The sequence below is a fragment of the Pantherophis guttatus genome, chromosome 4 (assembly GCF_059756535.1).
Source record: "Pantherophis guttatus breed Tessera chromosome 4, ASM5975653v1, whole genome shotgun sequence".
Taxonomy (NCBI): domain Eukaryota; kingdom Metazoa; phylum Chordata; class Lepidosauria; order Squamata; family Colubridae; genus Pantherophis; species Pantherophis guttatus.
In genome coordinates this window covers 66,630,275-66,652,114 of record NC_142066.1, presented here as the reverse complement: position 1 = coordinate 66,652,114, position 21,840 = coordinate 66,630,275, and the positions used below count along the sequence as shown (strand labels likewise).

Here is a 21,840-nt window from a genome sequence, read left to right as displayed (position 1 = left end):
ATCCTATAACTAAGGAGAAATTTCCTAACAGTGAGAATCATTAACCAGTGGAACAACTTCCCTTCAAAAGTGATGGATGCTTCATCACTGAAGGCTTTTAAGAAGAGAATGGATAGCCACTTGTCTGAAGGAGTATGGGGTCTCCTGCTCGAGCAGGGGGTTGGATTAGAAGACCTCCAAGATCCCTTCCAATTCTGCTATTTTATTTATTTATTTATTTATTAATCAAATTTCTATACCGCCCTACTCCCGAAGGACTCAGGGTGGTGAACAGCCAAGATAAAATACAGATAATACAAATATTTAAAATCCCTTAAAATTATTAAATATTTTGGCCGAAACACAAATTAAAACACCCAATTTATAACATCACGAATTAAAAAATTTAAAAAATAATTTTGTAAAGTTATATGAGGGAATACTTTCTTTTTCACACAACTATACATCTACCCCACTCTCACATATGTTGAACAGGGATATGCTAAGAGTATCATATGTTTATTTCCTTTTCTTCCTTTTGGGGTGTCTATTTGTCAGTGTTGATACCAACTGCCTGAATGATTCCCTGCATTTTTCTTAGCAATATTTTCAGAAGTGGTTTGCCAGTACCTGCTTCCTAGATTTGAGAGAGAGTGACTAGCCCAAGATCACCCATATGGTCTTATGCCCAAGGCAGGATTAGAATCTCATGGTTATAGCCAGGTGCCTTAATTGCTATACTTAATTGGCTTTTTTCACACAATTAATAAAGATTATTCTTGGATTAATTTGACAAAATTACTTAATTTAAGTATGTGCTAATGCTATTTGAATTGGGACATTCTAAACACTGTCCTCACTTCATCCCAATGGTGTTAAGAACGGCAAAAGACCTAGTGATATGACCCAGCATCTCGTGTTGAAAGGAAAAGTTTGGGAATACTAGACTTTCCCTGCATCATAACAGTTTTTCCATCAGGTTATTGCTCTGTTATGTAAAACAAACTTATCTGATAGAAACAGTGAGCAAATCGGTAGAAGTAGGAAATTTATTCACACTTATTGAATGGTTGCTACCCTGAAAAATGCTGTGTTACCCTGCAAGTGATGATTCATTTCCTTTCAAAGCCAATAAAACCTACCCAGGAAATTACAGTGGGCTTTGTTTGCTGATAAAATGAAAAGAAGAGATGCTTTACAGGTTAGCTTTCCCCCTCCTTTTTCTTTATTAGTCTGTAGCCAGTAGGCACTGACCTTCTCCAAAGATTGTTTTTTCTTCTGTTGACATAGAATTTATCTGACAGCTGAAGAGAAGCCCAGGAAATTGCATTGCCCTTATCTAAGGAAGCACAGGGAAAGTAGCTAGGCATTATTGAAAAGGGGGGAAAATATAAAAGAAAAATATTATACACAGAATGTTAAACAAATTCTTCCCACCCATGCTGTGTTGTGAATGGAAGAAAGAAAGCAAGAATTTTGCTACCTTGATTTTCAAATAAATGCAGGTAGGAAAGGTGATAATTAAATGGAATTATTTATTTCAAATAAATTGACAGTATCAATCTATAGTTGTAGGACTATTCAAAAAGGAAAGACAGCCTTGCTCATCACTTCATTTTTGCTATTTCCTTTGAATAGAAGGAACATCAAAGGAACTTGATTGATAGGTTGGTTGGTTGGTTTCATTTCTATTTTACTGTAGTCAAATAAAAGGGCCAAAAGTGTTCTTGATTATTTATGGTTCCTTTAAGATCATGGCTAGGACACATCCAGTGGTGCTGGCAAAAAAGACAGAAACACACAATGATATCCAAGGGTTTGTGAGTACTTTATGCTACTCACAAAGGAGTTCTTTTAATCTATCAACCAAAAAGGACATTTCCATGTAGATAACGTCTCAGTCAGGCACACACATAACTTTTCAAATGACTCCACTGGATCTGGAGAGGATGAGGAGGAGTAGGTAGGGAAAGGGAAAGATTACTCTTTCCAGTAAGGATATCGATCATCAATCTCTTCCCTAACATGAGATAGGGGAAACAGCAAGTTTTAATAGAAGTCTATGCCCTTGGATAGTCTATGGATTCTGAGATGGCCTAGTACCCTTTCCCCAAGGCCTTTCCCCAACCTAGCAGGAGAGTTTTGTGGAAAGATTGGTAAAGAGCGGTCTCCCCAGATCCTCTTATCACTCCTACCAGATTTGGTAGCAAGCTGCCAGAATTGAGTAGGGTCCCAAGAAACCTGGAGAGTCCATCTGTCAGCTCTTGTTAACCATCCCAAGAAATAACCAACATATGCTCTAGAAAAAGCATGTAGAAACAGGAGAAATTCTATTTCACCATGTCAACTTCAAAGAATGCTATTTGGACACTTTTAAACACTTATTTACTATTCTTCTGAACACTTATTTACTATTCTTCTGAAAGAGAAACATTTTCACTGTTTAAAAATATAAATGTAGGGCTCTTTGAAAAGAGCACTGAATCCATGTTTAAAGTAGCCTAGTTGACAGCAAGGGATGATGGGTGCAGTGTGGTCATTCCTTCTCTCTGCATCATATACAAGCTGTCTCCCACGTATCTATTAAATGTTTTTCAGACTTTTTTTCAAACAAGGGTCTTGTGCTTTAAATTTTGGCTATCTGTTTTAAAAATAGGATAAAGAAAACAACAGGTGGTGGCAACAGCAACAGGCAGCTGATTGGCAGTATTCTGGGAGGCTGATCCAACTGCCAATTGGAGATTCAAACAGTTCGGCCGAACCGTTTGTTAAAGTGAGGAGAATTGACTGATCCCACCACTGCTGTCCTGTTCATCAAGCAGTTCGCCAAGGATGCCCTGCTGCCACCCTGCCGCTGGACCTGCCGCCCCACCGCTGGGCCTGCCACCCCGCCGCTGGGCCTGCTGCACCACCACTACCACCTGCCACACCGCCACTGGACTTGCTGCACTGCTGCCGCCACTTGCCACCCTGCTGCCACCTGCCGCCCCTTCGCATTGCCAGGCCTGCCACGCCGCCTGGACTGTGTGGACTGTTTGACTGTGAACCCAGAGACACAGAGAGAGGTATGTCTTGGCTTCCAGTGCTGGAGAGAGGGGGCAAGGGTTAGGGTCATTGTCATTGTCGCGCGCGAGACAAGACAGGGCTCCTCTTGCCATCCATTTCCCCCCGCAATCATTGGGCATGGCATGGGTTCCTGCCCCACTGCAGCCATCGATGCACTTTGGGGTGGCAGACTGTCTTTTATTAGCACGGCAGGCATGCCAGAACCTGCCTGGTTGTCTTTATAAAGATAATATGGCTAGATTTTTTTTTTTCGGGAGGAAAAGAATCACCAATGTCCTGAAATTCTCAGCTTGCTATTGTTACTGTAGTTTAGGGTGGGGGTGTAATGAGTTAGTGTGGCATGTACTCTATATGGCATACCGGTATCTTGTATGAATGTATGAACATGGTTTCAGCTACAGTACTCTGTATTGTTAAAAGGACACATTACTGTTCTTTCTTGCAGAAAAATACTACAGTATCTCCTGATGATACTTATTGATACAAGGATGTCAAAGCAAAAAAGGCAAGCATATAAAATTTATTTTAAACTGGAAGTGATGAAATATGCTGAGGAACATGGAAAAAGAGCAGTGGAGAAATATTTTGGACCACCTCCAACTGAAAAAATGATAAGAGAGTGGAGGAAACAGATGGATCAGCTGCAAAAAGTAAAAGATAAAAGCAAACACAACTTTCATGGGCTTCCTACAAAGTGGCCACAGTTAGAGGTGGACATGAAAGACATCACCGGAATAATGGCTTCGCAGTTTCCACAAAAATGGTAATATATGAAGCCAAATGCACTGCTGTACAGAAAGACATTCATGATTTTACTGGATCACCATCATGGTGCTTCAGATTTATGAGGCGATATGGCCTTGCTATGTACACCAAAACTAGTATTGAGCAAAAAATGCCAAAAGAGTATGAATCCAAGATTCTGTCTTTTCATACATTTGTGAAAGACGCTAGGAAGAAAAATAATTTTGAACTGCATCAAAGAGATAGCATAGCACTTCTATACCATGTAGGACCTACTTTCCTAGCATTCTAGTGGGCAGAAGTCAAAGCAATCCATTGTTTTGCTGAGAACAATTTACTTCATTTGTGGGTCAAGTTGTTAAGAATCACTGATGGTATGTTGGGAACACTGATATTAATACCAAACAATGTCTTACGTGATTGTAAAAGTATCAGCTAAATGGTCCGGTTGTATTATATTCTGAATTATAGGACTCTGACTTGCCTCTACTCCATTGAGAAGGTAACGAAATTCAGGGCAGATGAAAGCACTCCCAGCATAGGCTGCATCAATATGCATCCAAATATTCTCCTTATTACCTAGAGAAAAAAATATCTTAGATGCAATATATTTTTACCTAATAAAATTATTGCAAAGGTGGGGAGAATGATCAGCTGGCAGTTGCCCCACATAAAACAGGTGACAGTCAGGGAGGGTTTAAGCAATGGTCTTGCTGAATACACTTTTCACATCCAAAATTAGGACACCACCACCCAGTGACAAGCCTGATTGAAGGCTATAGGAGCATGATCAGGATGAACACTGGGAAAAGTACATTTTCTACAAGTACAAACATCTGTTTGCTCAAGGATAGGTAGAAAGTACAATAGTTTGACAGTAGGAAGAAGGTCTAATACTCATAAAGTGAGCCTTTGAAATCCCTGAGGCAATTATATATAATTTATTTAATTTGTTTCCCATTAATTTCAAGAAAGTTAATTATAATCAACTTAATCTGAATTCTACCCATGAATTATAGAAGCAGCTGTCTAAAAAAAGCAGTATAAATAAATCAAGAAAGGTCTGTCAATTGTCCTGAAATATACTCTACCTATATTCTACTGTTAATTCTTATTGACAAGTCATTAATGTCCCTTTTTGGGAAAGGTACCAAATAATAACAGTCATATAATGTCTGAAATTTTACAAAAAAGATGAATCTCCTCTGGCTATGGAAGTTTCTCGGCCTTTGATTTCCTGATGGAATACTTTTTCAGGGAATATAATCCTATTGAAAACATTTCTGCTCTTCTGTTTGCTCACTGTTTGCTTTTCCCATAGTCTGCCCACTCCCCAGCCCTCAACTATTATATATATTTAATGGGTAGGCTCAGCACCAAGCTTCTTGTTTTAAAATAGAAAATAAATTCTTTCTATAGTGTTCCAAGGCTGCCTAGCAAGAATGGAGTGATCTACAGTAACTGTAATTTACTAGAGAAAAAATTATATGAAAGAAATATTATGGAAGTCATACATGCTACGGATTCATTGTGTTCAATACTTCGTACATCATTGGTAATATTCAGTGAATGACCAAAAAGAAAGGCATTAAATCACACTTCATCTTCTGATACTGCTGTTCTAGATTAGGATCCTCAGTCTTCAACGTTTTTTTTTTTAATGCTTTTGTTATTTCTTATGTATCTTCTACTATAACAGACTGTATATTATCCCCTTTTCCTTGATCACTGGTCATTTCTATAAAATATCATTATGCAGGTAGATATAGGGGCATTCAGGCAAGATGATCTCCAAATAATCAATAAAGAAGATTTTTTCTTGCTCAGTGTTGAAATGAATGCTTGGAGTTCTCTGAGTTTGGTTGTTTTCTTCCAGATGTTTCATTACTCAAACTAGGTAACACCAGTGCTTGTAAAGAGTGGGGTTTGTTCTCAGTTTATATTCTAGTCTACTGGCTTGCCAGTAGTCAGTCTGGTTTCTGGTCACAATCTTCCTGGATCAAGCATTGCTTGGGTAAAGAGGATTTTTTAAAAAATTAATTTCAGTTAATAAATCAGCTTTACCCTTATCTAGTGAAAAAATAAGGAAAGAAACCTGACAAACTACCCACTACTTCAATACAAGATGCCCCTTGAAGAAGAATTATAGCTAACCAAGAATGTGATGGCTTGTAGGGTCTACATTACACTTGTATTTAAAAAGCTCCTCTACATGTCCCTTGTTTTCCAAGCTCAATCCAAAATTCTCACTTTGGGGTATAAGGCTGTATAGAGCTACACTCAGGATACCTACAGCGTGGCCTGCTCCTGCACAGTTTACTACAGATTTTCTATAGTCTTTTGCAGACTTCATGATGGATATATGTTATATCAATGGCATTTTTTTTCTTGGTGGGACTTTTCATCATGGAACAAACTGCTGTTAGGGTTGAGGCCATTGTCCTCCCAGTTTAGGAGGGAGTAGAGTACTGATCTTTCTTGCCTGGACTTCTAGAGTTCTAAGGATTTTAAACTTCTGATTTTCATATATGCTTTTTAATGGTTATAAATAAGTACTAAAATATTGTAATTGATTTAAGATTGGGTGGCATATAAGTGAGTAAAATATATTTTTCCCAGCTAAAAAATTCAACCAACTTTAGAAATGATGCCAAAAATGTATTTGTCTAATGAAATTGTGCAGGAATACAACGTTTTTCTGCTGAGCAGGTCTCTTACTTGAACTCTATTAAGGCTCCACAGGGCTTAATACAATACGACAGACATATCAAAAGCAGATTTTTAATGTTCAGATAAAATGATCACTTGTTAACTTACAAATGGGACCCAATTCTAGCAGATTGTCAAAGGAGCAGCATGTTGTAGTTCCAAGAGTTGCACACAACTGCAAGTCCAAAAAACAACAAAAATAGACATTTTAAAAATAGCATTTAATGTGATGATAATGCACAATCTACAAACATAATTTTCAGTATATTCACGATTGGCACAAAGCTGCTAATCTAATTTCATGCAGCCATATTTAAGGTGTCCTATGATTATGCACACATACTTTATCAAAGACAACAAAACATTTTCAGTTAAAAATTACTGCGAAGCGGTAATAAAGGTAAGTAGAACCCACCCCTGGTTGGTTCTCTTTTTTTGGTGCAAAGTTGCATAATCATCATAACAACAACAACAACAACAACAACAACAACAACAACAATAACTTTATTATGGTCACAGACCTGCAATATACAAAATTATCGCTGTTTACAATAATGTAAAAAACATTACTAATAATAATAATAAGTAATAACATCCATAATAATAAAATACATGTATCAAACAATATGGATCCTACTCTTGATTATATGATGGGAGAGCAGGTAAGTATGTGTGTAAATATAGATTTCTTAAAAATTGTTAGAGATATCTACAAGAAATTGGTGCAGTAAACATCTTTAATTGTGTAATCGGATTTTCCTTGTTGTGGTTGCAGCTGCACAGAATTTTACTACTGCACGTGTGATAGCTGGGTTTGAGTCCCCTGAGGAGATAGACTACATAAAAATTGTCTGCCCTTCCTGGTAATCTCTCTAATAAGGGGAGAATATGCATTGGCCTAAAAACTCTGTATAACTCACAGTGCACTAAAACGTGTGATATCTTCAACTTCTCCTTTACCACATATACATACCAGTGGTGGGTTTCAACCAGTGTTACCACCAGTTCTATTGATTACTTGCTTAGCTTGGTCAAACCCTAGGGATATTAAAAATGCCAGGTTACACCTCACTTTCAAGATGGAATTAGCATACAATTTTTATATGAGGTAGAGGACATGTTTATCAATAACAGTGAGTTTTAATTTCTCTCAGAGGGTATTTCTGGATATTGAGTCAAAGGCCTGCTTAAAGTCAAGGAAGGCTACAAAAAGAGAGGATTTTTTATATATATGTGTGTGTGTATTTTTGGACCAGATGGTGCAATACCAAAATATTTATTTATTATTAATTAATTAATTTATTTATTAATTTTATATCTATACCGCTCTTCTCCCGAAGGACTCAGGGCGGTGTACAGCCTAATTAAAAACACAAAGACAGACAAAATTTAAAAATTATTAAAATTATTAAATAATAGGCCCAATTTATAAAACCCCAAATTTAAAATCCCATTTAAAACCAATTAAAATCTGTACATTGATGTAAAGCCTGGCAGAACAACATGGTTTTGAGGGCACAGCGAAACACATGGAGATCAGAGATTTTACGAATTTCTGGGGGCAGATCATTCCAAAGGGCAGCGGCTCCCACAGAGAAGGCCCTCCCCCTGGGTGTCGCCAGCTGACATAATTTGGCCGATGGCACCCTGAGGAGACCCTCTCTGGGGGAGCGAACTGGCCGGTGGGAGGCTACTGGTGGCAGAAGACGGTCTCGAAGGTATCCAGGTCCAATGCCATGGAGCGCTTTAAAGGTGGTAACCAACTCCTTGAATTGCACCGGAAGACCACTGGGAGCCAGTGCAACTTGCGCAGGAGGGGTGTCACGCGGGCACAACAAGTTACGCCCATAACCACCCGCACGGCCGCATTCTGGACCAGTTGGAGCCTCTGGGTGCTTTTCAATGGGAGCCCCATATAGAGAGCATTGCAGTAGTCCAGTCGGGAGGTGACAAGGGCATGAGTGACTGTGCGCAAGGCGTCGCAGTCCAGAAAGGGCCGCAACTGGCGGATCAGGTGATAAAAAGCCCCCCTGGCCACGGCCGTCATATGTTCTTCTAAAGACAGCCATGCATCCAGGAGGACGCCCAGATTGCGGGGCTTCTCTGTGGGGGGTAAAGACTCACCCCCAATAGTCAGCGATGGCACCAGCTGATTATATCGCGACGCCAGGAACCACAGCCACTCGGTCTTGGAGGGGTTGAGTCTGAGCCTATTTCTCCCCATCCAGACCCGCATGGCCTCCAGGCAGCGAGACATCACATCAAGGGCATCGTTGGATGCATCGTTGGCATCTGGGGTGGAGATGTACAGCTGAGTATCATCAGCGTACAGATGGACTCTCACCCCAAAACCACGGATGATCTCACCCAGCGGCTTCACATAAATGTTGATCAGAAGGGGTGAGAGGACCGACCCCTGCGGCACTCCCCATGCAAGGCACTCGAAGTCGACCTCTGCCCCCCTGTCAACATGAACTGCGAGTGGTTGGAGAGGAAGGAGGAGAACCACCGCAAAACGGTTCCCCCTATTCCTAACCCCCTCAACTGCTGCAGCATGATACCATGGTCGATGGTAACAAAAGCCGCTGAGAGATCTAACAGGACCAGGACAGAGGAGCAACCCCTGTCCCGAGCCCTCCAGAGATCATCCACCAATGCGACCAATGCTGTTTCTGTGCTGTACCCCTGCCTGAAGCCCGACTGGTACGGGTCCAGATAGATAGCTTCATCCAGGTGCTCGGGCAGTTGTTGTGCCACCACACTCTCAACAACCTTCACCACAAAACGAAGGTTGGAGACCGGACGGTAGTTGGCTAATTCAGCCGGGTCCAGGGAAGACTTCTTGAGGAGGGGCCTCACCACCGCCTCTTTCAAGGCAGCGGGAAAGGCACCCTCACTCAGAGAAGCACTTATACTCCCCTGGAGCCAGCCTCGTGTAACCTCCTGGGTAGCCAGTACCAACCAGGAGGGACACGGGTCCAATAAACATGTGGCGGCACTAATATTACCCAGAACCCTGTCCACATCCTCGGGAGCCACAGGATCAAACTCCTTCCAGATAATATTCTCAAGACCTACCCTCGTCTCCTCCCCTGGACTCACCCAGTCGGAGTCCAAGCCTTCCCGAATCCGAGTGATTTTATCATGCAGGAATTGCACAAAATCCTCAGCTTGACCCTACAACGGATCTTCCCGCACTCCCCCCCGAAGAAGGGAGTGGGTCACCCTAAACAAGGTGGCTGGGCGGTTCTCTGCAGATGCGATAAGAGCGGAAAAATAGTTAGATTTTGCCACTTTTATCGCCACTAGGTAGGTGTTGATATAAGACCTCACCAGTGTCCGGTCGGAATTGGATTGACTAGTCCTCCAAATGCTCTCTAGATGTCTTTTCCGACGCTTCATCTCTCTCAGCTCCTTGGAGAACCAAGGAGCCAATCGAGGTCGGCATCGGGTCAGAGGCCGCAAAGGCACGACGCGGTCCAAAGCCCCAGCAGCCGCCCTCTCCCAGGCAGCCACCAGGTCTTCAGTCGAGTCGTGTGCCAGGAAATGGCCCAAGCTCCATCAGGAACCTTTCGGGATCCATCAGGCGCCTGGGACGGAACCATTTAATCAGTTCCGTCTCCTTGCAGCGGGGGAAATGGCAGGAAAGTCCAAGCGAAGAAGAGAATGATCTGTCCATGACAAGGGTTTAATGTCTAAATCCCTTCTACCAAGATCATTCAATCAGAGATTTTCATCTCTGACTAGAGATGAAAATCAAGTTCAGAGTGTGTCCCCCTGTGTGAGTGGGGCCCTGAAGTAATTGGGTCAGGTCCATGGCCGCCATGGAAGCCATGAACTCCAGAGCCACCTCTGACGCCTCACCTGCAGATGGCAGGTTGAAATCCCCCATGACAATAAGTCTGGGGGTATCAACCGCCACCCTGGCAATAACGTCGAGCAGCTCAGGCAGGGTCGCCGCCACGTAGTCAGCAAACCCATCTGCCTCCCACGGCCCCACTTCACGAGGAGGGACTCACATCTGGCTATCTGAGGAACAGTGGTCTCCCTCGGACTAAGACTTTCCCTAATAATCGTCGACACTCCCCCACCCCTCCCCTGGGCCCTTGGCTGGTGAAATGCACAGAAACCTGGTGGGCACATTTCAACGAGGTTCAAACATATCTTCCTAGGTTGTCTCAGGCATTTATTGCGCCTCTGCCTGTCTATGGGGATGTTGAGAACTACAAAAGAAAGAACTATGACACTGCCTTGTGTTCCTTCAAAGAAAAACTACATTATACAGAGAGAACGAGGAATAAAGCATTGTGAAAAAGAATTTCAAATCTCTTCAAATATAATGGTATATATAGAAAACTTGCAGAGTTATGTTATCAATAAAACAAAACATGAACATCTAAATGTGATACTCAAGTCATGATTTTTCCAAAAATTACTCTGTACATACTTGAAACACAAACTACATAAAACTAGATTTTTTTACCCGTTATGCAATTTCATATCTCAATTATGGTTATAAGGTGACCCATCATATTGTCATAACAAAAACTACACTGATCCAATCATTAAAATAAAGCTACAGAGTAAATCCAGTTAAAGAAAAAGGGCTCACTTATTACTACTTATTCTCATGACATTCATGTATTCAATATAAGTATAAAAGCTATAAATAGCAGTTTATCAGCTGACTTCCTTGGCCCATAGTTATTGCTTTTCTCCTCCTGTAGTACCTTTACAGATAAGAAGCTTCATAATTAAGACTGAACATATTTTGCCATCACTGCATGGTAGTGTAATGACTAAACATATTAGTTGTACCAGGACATGTATCTCTGGGTGATAAAAGCCATAGCAAATACTCATTGTATTGCCGATAGTAAGATTAAAGATATAGCATCTCATACTATATCATACTGTGTCCTAATATCATTTACATGCAGAGATTCATAAATCCCAGTAATTCATTCAGGCTTTTTGCTATTATAAAAGAAGATGACGGCCTGTGATATAACTGTGCTGTATCATTGTTATGAATGCCTCTTATAAGCAATTTGAAATCTCCTTATTTAAATTCTCAAAAGATACCCAAGCTAACAGCAGCTGGTGTGTTTGTGAGGAGATCTAATACTGCATTTAACCCAATTTGAAATCCCCATTAGAACAGTGTAATCACATTTGGAACAGGGACATATTGTCTCCCTTGAAAATTGTTGAGACAGCTTACAGGCCACTCGAGACTTTCCATCTTTAAACACAGCACTGTTGCTCTTATTTTGGAAAAAAGCAGTCAGTTGTATAACACAATGACCACAATCAACCAGATAGGTTTAGCATTTAGCTAAGAATAGGATCAGATATATTCAGAATTCTAAAGAAAAAATGCTGTACTATCACAAGTCTAAAAACCACAAGAAAACATCTTAAATTGCTGTAAAGCAAAAAAGAACGTAAAAGAATAAAGCTGGAGAACAGACACATATTTTTATGTCCATTAAGTGAACAGGCAATTGCAGGAAAACAAGTCACAGATCACAAAAATTTTATGCCTCAATTGATTTATTTATATTTAAAATGTCAGGAAACACATGCACCAAGGTAGGAGTGTGTAATCACATTCAGTAGCCACTCGTGAACCTTTTTATGATTCTCAAAATCTAGTAATGGAGTTAATAAGGTTATTTCAGTGCTCTCAAAAATAGTTTTGATCCATTAAAAACCTTATGAAACATTAGCAATCCTGGGAAAGCAGGTGTAGCCTGCTTTTATTCCATGTCCAAGGCTATTTGCAAACCAGATTTAAAAAGAGTCAACAGAGTGGCCAGTGGAATCAAAGCTCCACCATTTTTGTGTTTGATGGTCAAATGGCAGACATCTTGGCTTTCTGACCATACCTTAAAGATACCTCTGTCTATAAGCCTTGCAATCTTATCACTTTCCTAGGGCAGCCTTTGTCCTTAAAAGGGTTGGCCCTTCTAACTGAAGAAGGAAGTTCTATTAAAATTGTTTCTCAGAATATACACTAAGAGGATGTGTGGTCAACAAGACATGTGGTAAATAATTCTAAATAGGGTTCCAGCTTTAATTTATTTGATGTCTAATAATGAAGATGTCAAAATACCAACTACCAATTTTCCTGTTTCTAAACAACTAGTTAGAAGACTGCCAGACCATGTTTCTTCCTCCTTAAGAAGAAATGCTTAAGCCAGATAGAAAAAGTCAAGTCTTAAGTGCTCTTCTGAAACTCTTCTGAAACTCAGGTGGGAAGACATCAAAAGGAAAATCTCTATATAGACTAAGTTCTAAAGCAAGATGGAAGCACTGGGAAAATGCCAATGCTTCCAGGAGGAGAATGACAGCTCCTGCTGTCATTCTCAGTTAGACAGGATTTAGAGGGAGTTGAGCTTCTTAAATCTAATCAGATAGATATATTAATATAGGAGAAAGTAGTCTCAGAAATAACTAGATCTGAAGCCCCATAAGGCCTTAAAAATAGTAACAAGCACCTTGAATTGTATATGGAAGTAACCAATGTAGCTTCCAAAGCAGTATGTTCAGCCAAATATGGCAGGAAACACCCATCACTGCTTACCCCATCACATTTTGTATCAGCTGTAATTAAAAGATCAGCTCAATTAATAAGAAAATAAATACATATTGGACGGCCAGTTTTTGAACTAGCTACCTTCTTTTTCCTTTGGGAATAAATTATCTGCAGCAATTATTGTAAATAGCTTCAGACTTAAATTGATGAGAAATCCAAAAAATAAAGAAGTTTTGGCCAGACTGGGAAGTTGAAAAACATTCTAGAAGAAAGCAGTAGTAAACTAACTTCATATTGCCAAAAATATCCATGTCCATGAAATTACCAAAAAGTGCTTACTATAGATGTTATGACTGAACATAGTTACGGTATTTTCCGGCATATAAGATGACTTTTTAACACATGAAAATCTTCTCAAAAGTCGGGGGTCGTCTTATAAGCTGATATACTGTGTGCTGAAACTTACTTCCGAGCCGGACTGGAGAAGCTGTCCTTCTCTAGCTTCAGGGACAGGCGCCCTCTAGCTGAGCTACCGTGCGCTGCATCCCGGCCAGCTGCTCCTGGAGCAGCCCCCTCTCCCTGCTCTCAGTGGTTTTCTCATGCCGGCAGTATCACATTGCGTACTACCGCTCGGATCGCCTTGGAGCCAGGGAGGACTGGGAAGGCAGGGAGAGCTGACCCACCCAATCCAAGCAGGCTTTGTATGCAGTGTGCACAGAAAATACATCGCTTGCCGTGATTGGCTGGTTATTGTATACTGGGTTGGATTGGCGATTCTGAGGGAAGGCAGGGGGAAGCAGGAGCATCTGCACTTCAGCCAATTCTAATGTCATACAGTACAGCACCAGTACATACAGTACAGTATACAAATGGCTAACAGTCAAGACCCCATCATGGCTCCACCAGCAAGAAGAAAGAAATATGAAGCCAGTTTCAAACTTAAAGTTGTAAACTTTGCCATGAAACATAATAACTGTGCTGCTGGAAGACAATGTGGAGTAACAGAAAAGATGGTTCGAGACTGGAAACCAAATGAAAAAGCATTAAAGAGTATACCAAGGGGTAAGTGTGCATTAAGAAGAGGCACCCCACATTGGCCAGAACTCGAAAAACATGTAGCAGACATGGTGAGTGAGCATCGCCAAAACGGTTATGTAGTGACACGAAATAAAATACGTTTGTTTGTTCTTCAGTGGGCCAAATCTAACCCAGATCACAGCAACAGATTTAAGGCCACTGTATCCTGGTGTACTAGATTCTTAGAAAGGCATAATATGGTACTGAGGCAAAAGACGAAAATTGCACAAAAATTACCTGCAGATCTTGATGCCAAAGTAAATAGTTTTCATCGATACGTAATACAACAGCACAATAAACATGGCTATGCGTTAAGTAGTATCGGAAATATGGATGAAACTCCAATTAATTTTGATATGGCTGGAAATAAAACTGTGTGTGATGTGTGCCTAAACAAGCCATTTAAAGATCATATTCAAGAACAGTGGAATGAGTAGATGGTTAGTGGTGAAAAGTCATTCACAAAAGGAGGAAACATGCGTGCTCCACAGTTGGATGTTTTGTGCAAGTTTGTCATAAAAGCCTGGAATGATATTGATGCAGAAACAGTAATCAAGTCTTTCAAGAAGTTGGCATATCAAATTCATTAGATGGTATGGAGGACAACTACTTGTGGCAAGATGAAGAGGAAGCCGAAGCTGAGATCACACCATCTGATACGGAATTAGATCCATATGATGACTGCCTTACAAATGTATCACAAGATGTCATTGATGTACTTATGATATCAGATGATGAACAGGAGGATTTTGAAGGCTTCTAAAGGGAAACTGTCACGCCAGCAAAACCTGTAGAAATAGCTTGCAGTTATGATGGGCATTGCTGACTCGCCAGGGACTTGCCCGGCACCGGCTCTCTATTGTTTGTTATCTTCCTCCTATCATCATCAGTTCCAGTTTGGTTGACAGTTTAGAAAACAAACAGCATGGCAGCTCCCATGGGTTTATTGTTTTATCCTTCCTTTCAGCTTTAGAGTGAATTAGGAAAAGTTTAATCCAATTGCACTGTTTTATGTTTACATGTTTGATGACAAACAGCCTTATGTTTATAAGTGACAGTTTTCCTGCTTAAGTACCTGCATGTCATAAGCATTTGAAGTAAAATTACCATATTGAAATCAAATCTGATGTTTTTTAATTTTTATTTGGTGTGCATTGGAAGAGGGGTAGTCTTATACAGCAAGTATAGCCCAAACCCTATATTTTAACAGGAAATGTAGGGAGTCGTCTTATACGCCGGAAAATACGGTACTATGATTTAAAACATAGACCAGCAAATTACTTAACAACTGGTGATCTTATTTGAACAATAACAAAAATTGGGATATTAGTACTCACAAAGAATGGGATAAGACCGGCAGCTTTATCTGCATCTATAACTTTTCTTAGAGCTGAACCACGGGCAGAAAATGAGTCATCTGTCGGAACTTGTTTGATTTTCACTCCAGCAATCAAGACATCCTTTTCAACTGATGAATGAGCCTGCATGATGTGGAATAAAGTTTATTCTAAAATTTAAATTGGGTATCAATTATGTGCTCAAAAATATTTTATAATTACTAGACCAAATAATCAAATCTTGCTAATGTAAATGAAAAATAATAAACAGCAAAAAATATTATGCTCAGTCCTGCAGTTGTGTTCTTTGGTGATTATAACATTACTTAGGCAAATCTTTACCAATTGTAACATAAAATAAATTTTACTCTATTATACCATTCAATAAATTTAAACAATATAAAGTAATCTACAATTAATGAGCTACAAGATCTAGTAAATCATACTCTATGTTTCAAATATCTGTATTTATAATAATGTTTCTATATGTGAAAAAAAATGTTACTTTTAATTATTGAGTATAATTTCTTCGAATAATTTAATGTGTTATCTTTTCAAGAAACTCATCTGGTGTTCTATAGCTATAAAATACTGAATCTATGTCCCTTTCTAGGTACATTTCTTTTTAGAACAGAAATAAATTACTTCAGTCTGCTATCCATAAAATATAAACATAATTCATGTGAAGACATGTCACTTAATGAGAAGGAAACAAAACGTTAGGAAATTCAGGGTTAGATTTAAAATGTAATTTTAAAATTCAATTCATCATGGCATTATTGTAAAATAGGAATCGGAAAGTAGAATCCAATTGATAACCCTGAGTACTAAAATCTTCTCTGCTTGTAATAGCATGACTCTTGATCCAAAAAAAATGCATGCTTATTCCAAATGTGGGAATATTTTACATATAAAAATAGTAAAGGAAATTAAAGGAAAGGAAATATAATGTACACAATTAGTTTAAAAACAAGTTATGTGAACTTATATATTCATATTTCTTTAGGGGCCTTACCAAAAATGAATTATTATTATTATTATTATTATTATTATTATTATTATTATTATTATTATTATTATCCTAAAAAAAACTTTGGAGGGAAAGAGGATGAAACATATGCTTGAATTATTTGACATTTGTTCCAGGAACTTGCTTCCTTGTCAGACCTCATTTTTCTCCTTAGGTTGTCTTCTCTCCCCCTCCTCCCTTGTTTGATTCTTGCTTCACAGATTACTTTAAAAGGTCAAAAATATCTTACAGCAAATCCTTGAATAGACAAAAGAATCCCCTGACATTCAAGTTGCATAGTTTTGTATGTATTTTCCTAATAGATGCATTTTTGCAGGTGATTTTCCCCAGTAGTTTTTTTGGAGAAAGTTGTAAATGCATAAATATGATGCAGTTCTCTTTTATGTTTAGAAATTACAGTTTTAATTAAATTGAATTCACAATGTAAAACTATTTTTTTATATACTTGGATAGTACAATGAAAGTTCAAGGATGAAAAAAAAAAATAAGAAAAAAGCTTGCATAAGTATACTTTTTTTTGTTACTTTAAACATTAGAGCTTATTTTTTCAAAGCTATCAGTTCACAAACAGGATTTTCAAGGAAACATATATACATTAGAAAGGGGAATTTTTTTGTTTATTACCCTGTTTCTCCCAAAATAAGACATTCCCATAAGCCCAATCAGGCTTTTGAGCACATGGCAATAAGGCCAAGCTCTTATTTCAGGGTTCAAAAAAATATAAAACAGGGTCTTATTTTCGAGGAAACGCGGTATAATGAATTTCAGAAATATTTACTTATCTATTATTCATTCATCCCCACACATCCTCCCTGACTCTTGCAGCATGTCCCTCATACTATAGGAATAAAATGCCTCCAATTTTGGGTGCATTTTTAGAATTAATCCATTTGAAGTAAGTTGATTCAAAAATTGTTGTCCTATCATGCACCATTTCACCCAACTGAAGGTTGCAAACAGACCAACATGAAAGTTTCAGTAGTATATAAACAAAGATCTTTCACTCTAGTTTTTTGCTATAATTTTTGTAATATTTCTGAGATGTTTTCATCTTTAATGTTCAGTACTTTGTAGGTGACCTTCATTCATATTTAGAGACTGTAATAAAATAAAATTCATTTAATTTGAACCCTGAGCCCTAACTAACAAAATGAAACTCAATGTAAAGAAAGGTAAAGTTTTATACTTAGGCAAGAAAAAACACATGTACAGGTACAGATTAAATTCTGCTCTGTAATGGAATCTGCGAGGGGAATCTTGGAGTCCTAGTGGACAATTACTGAAATATGAGCCAACTATCTGTGGCAGCAACCAAAAAAGTCAATCACTTCCAAGGCTACATTAACAGAAGGATAGAATCAAAATCATGTGAAGTGTTAATACTGCTTTATAAGGCCTTGGTAAAACCACACTTAGAATACTGCATCCAGTTTTGTTCACCATGTTATAAAAAAGATGTTGAGACTCTGGAAAGAATGAAGAAAAGAGCAAGAAAGATGATTATGGATTTGGAGGCTACAACATATGAAGAACAGTTGTAGGAATTGGATAAATCTAATCCAATGAAAAGAAGGACTAAGAATGACATGATAGCAATTTTCCAATATTTTAGGAGCTGCCATAAAGAAGCTCCTAAAATATTGAATAGCTATTTTCCAAAACACCAGAAGGCAAGACAAGAAACAATGGATAGAAGAAAACTAGAACTAAGGAGAAATTTCCTGACAGAACAATAAACCAGTGGAATTGCTTGCCTTCAGAAGCTGTGGATGCTCCATCATTGGAGGCTTTTAAAAAGAGACTAGAACTCATTTGTCTGAAATGGTATAGGATCTCCTGCTTGAGCAGGTAGTTGGACTAGAAGACCTCCAAGGTCCCTTCCAACTCTGTTATTATGTTAAAATGCGAACAGATTGTGTAAAATAAAATCTGAAATTTCAGAGAGAGAAAACATTTTACACATGCTTATTATAATCCACCTAAGTCACTGAATAATAGACTATCAGAGTTGGAAGGACCTTGGTGATCTTCTAGTCCAACCACCTGCTTGAGCAGGAGACCCTCTACCATATGTTCATATTCATGGCCTGTTAATGATTTAACATCAGATGAAAAGCATTTGAATCTATCTAATACTGTGGTGATGCTGGCGCAAATAAAGGAATTTCAAAATATTGAAGAAAGCAGCCTTTGACATATAAATACTAAACTGCCATTTTTGCCAGAAAAAAAATACATAAATTGGATTTATACGGAATGTTGTCAAAATGATAAAAGATGAAAACCTTTTGTTTTTAAGCTCCAAGTTTTTGAAGCCCTTCTGGCTTTAGAGCTAATTGTGGCACAAAGGATTAGGATTAAGGATAGTTGACATAAAATGCTTTGGAGAAGCTGGTAGTAATGGAAAAATTACTTCTTCTGTACACACTAACATACTTCAATCTCAAATGAGGGATTATTTGAATGGGTATATCTCCTAAATCAGAGAAATTGAAATAGCAATTAAATGAAAACATTTTGCATGCAACTAGCCTTCCCCAACCTACTCTTACCATTGGCCAACCTACTCTTACCATTGGCCCAGTGGTAAAATCCTCCGGTTTGCTGCCCGCACATGCATGTTGCGCACCAAACAAGTGCTGCATGCACACATGTACAATGTGCGCCAAAAGCACGCTATGTATAAGCATGCACAGTGCACACTAAAAGCACCAAACGTGCACTTTGCACAGCAAAAGGAGGATTAATAAGGTAAGTAGAATAGCGAGGGGGGGAACAACTTTGCCACGCGATTTAGATTTGCTAGAAAGCAGGATTTCCTGCTCTCTAGCTAATATAAATCGCGCGGCACAGCTGATCGTCGGAAATACCAGTTCGGATGAACCGGTAGCTTTTTCTACTACCGTTTCATCCGAACAGGTGTAAACCAGTAGCATTTCACCACTGCATTGGCCCAACAATTCTTAGATTTGCAGCCAGCTGAAGAGGTTCCCAGGAAACTTTGGCAATTTGGCACCTTGATTTAGGGTGCCAAATGCCTTAGGCTTCTGCAAGAACTGACATAGAGCAGACAAAGACAGGAATATCTAAGATCTTTTCCTTAATGTTATCTGGAAAGATAAAAAACAAAGCAAGTTCCAAGAATACTGCAAAAACAATAAAAGTCAGTTAACATAATAAAAATGTAGCAAAAATATCAATGTGCTAAAACACCTTTAAAGCTAGAAAGTCCAGCAGGAATTAGCTCCCAAAGACAGGATGAAAATTGGCTGTTGTTGTTCCTTAGAATAAGGCAGCCCTAGGGAAGGTCTTCCTCATGCTCGCTATCTAACTTCCAAGAGGCAGGAGGGCAAAGTATCCCTTCCTCATTTAATACATGGTCAGCCATATATTCTAGGTAAAAGGAACTCTATGGATTGGATCCAAAAATCAAAGAAAGCCAATCCAGCATTCAAAGCACAGATGTAATGATCTTAAAGCATATCTACCCCATCAATAGCCATGCTGAATTAGATAATGTTTCAAGATATCTTCAAAGGCACATCCAAGTATAGCACATCATGATAATCCAATCTAGAATTAACCAGGATAATCATGATCAGGACTCTCTATTTACTGTGTCTACATCACCCAAAGCTTTAGGAAGGCTCCCATAGTCACTGAATCCACATGTTGAATAAGAAAATGAAGCCCCAGATCATTAAGTGAACCTATTCCTCAAAGGGAGGATTACCTTGTCTAGACACATTAGAGCAGGCGTCCTCAAACTACAGTTCATGGGTCATATCCAGTCTACGGGCCGGATATGGCCCACCGAGGTTGCCCTGCCCACATCGCCCTGCCCATCCGCCCACCCTTCAGCTGAGCACAGGACTTACCTTGGCAAGCTGGAAATGGAAGGTAAGTCAAAGAGTTACTGGAGGCAGGGGGGAGACTAAAATGTCCCTGGTTTGGCTGGCAGAAGTCTTCTGGGGGGCGGGAAGGCCAAAAACAGGATGTGCGGATGCCCCAGGAGACCACAAATGGGCCATTTTTGCTGGCAGAAGGCTTCTGGAAGTTGGGAAGGCCAAAAATGGGATGTGCAGAAGCCCTAGGGTGTCTCTGTGCGTCCCATTTTTGGCTGGCAGAATGCAACTGGGGGCTGGGGAGGCAGCCCTCCTGCTGCTACTGCCGCCACCATTGCTCCTTGGCTACCTGTACTTCTCCCGCTTGGTGCTCTGCAGTTGGAAGAGAAGAGGGAGGGAGGAAAAGCTGGCTGGCTGGCTAGCTGGTGAATCAGCACCACTGAGCGCCTGCCTTGGGGCTTCCTCGCCAGATCTGCTCCAAGAGTTGCCTGCCTGATCTGATTCTGTCTGCCAGGCATGCTGAGCCCTTGCCAGAGCCTGTTGCGCACATTCAGCATGTGTAGAGGAAGCTCCTGGACGGCCAGCAAGATTCCAAAAGAGGATTGAGGATTCACAGTGATGTGAATAGAATAGAATAGAATGGGATGGGATGGAAATAGGACAGAATGGAATGGGAATGGAAATAGGATAGGATGGGATGGGATGGAATAGCAATAGGATGGAGTGGAGTAGGAAAGGGAATGGAAATGGAAATGAGAATGGGAATGGAATGGAATGGAATGGAATTCAACAAGGTATCCCAGGGCACTGCCAGGATTGAAGGGTATCCTGCAGAAGATGCCACAGGAGCCAGTCTCATCTCTGTACCCATCAAGCATTCCATGTCCTGGTTTCTCTTTCCCACCCCCATTTGCTCTTGAACTTTAGTTGTACTTGAAATCTTAATTACTGCAGAGGAACTCAAATAGTGGAAAGGGAGGAGGGAGGGAGGGAGGAAGAGAGAGGGGGAGAGAGGGAGATATGTTGATTACTCAAGTTGCATTTTGATTGTAAGCTCCTTGGGGATGAGAAGAATTGTTGCAAAACTGAGTTTCCTGAAGTGGACCACTAGACTCCTAAACAACTTAAAAACGATCTAGTAAAAAGAAGTCAACCAAAGGAGCAACATGCAAACAAAAGCAAATAAAACACTCCCAGGAGCAAACAAATTAAAGTTTAATTTGTGTATATTGTTTAACAGACTGCTAAATTGGCAAAATGGACTGCTAAATTGGCCGTGCCCACCTAGTCACATGACTACCTAGCCATGTCCATCCAGCCAGTCCGGCCCCCCAACAATCTGGGGGACCGTGAATTGGTCCCCTATTTTAAAAAGTTTGAGGACCCCTGTATTAGACCAAGTAATGAACTAAATAATTTCTGGATTAGTGGGTAAGTTTGTCCTGCTGATATTCAGCCTGAATTTGTTTCATCCCATCCAATTTTTAACAGCTCTGAGACCCTGGGTGAAGA

The 21,840-nt window shown here is 39.7% G+C and overlaps 1 protein-coding gene across 1 annotated transcript in view; it reads right to left on the bottom strand.

Annotated features, from left to right (window-relative positions):
• DDC (dopa decarboxylase) overlaps positions 1-21,840 on the bottom strand; it is a 71,267-nt gene that overhangs the window by 37,283 nt on the left and 12,144 nt on the right. Inside the window, exons 5-7 of the mRNA XM_034416413.2 lie at positions 15,454-15,597; positions 6,607-6,673; positions 4,274-4,368 (exon numbers count right to left, since the gene is read on the bottom strand). Of these exons, the coding sequence (XP_034272304.1) occupies positions 4,274-4,368; positions 6,607-6,673; positions 15,454-15,597 (306 nt within the window). The remainder of the gene's footprint in view (positions 1-4,273; positions 4,369-6,606; positions 6,674-15,453; positions 15,598-21,840) is intronic.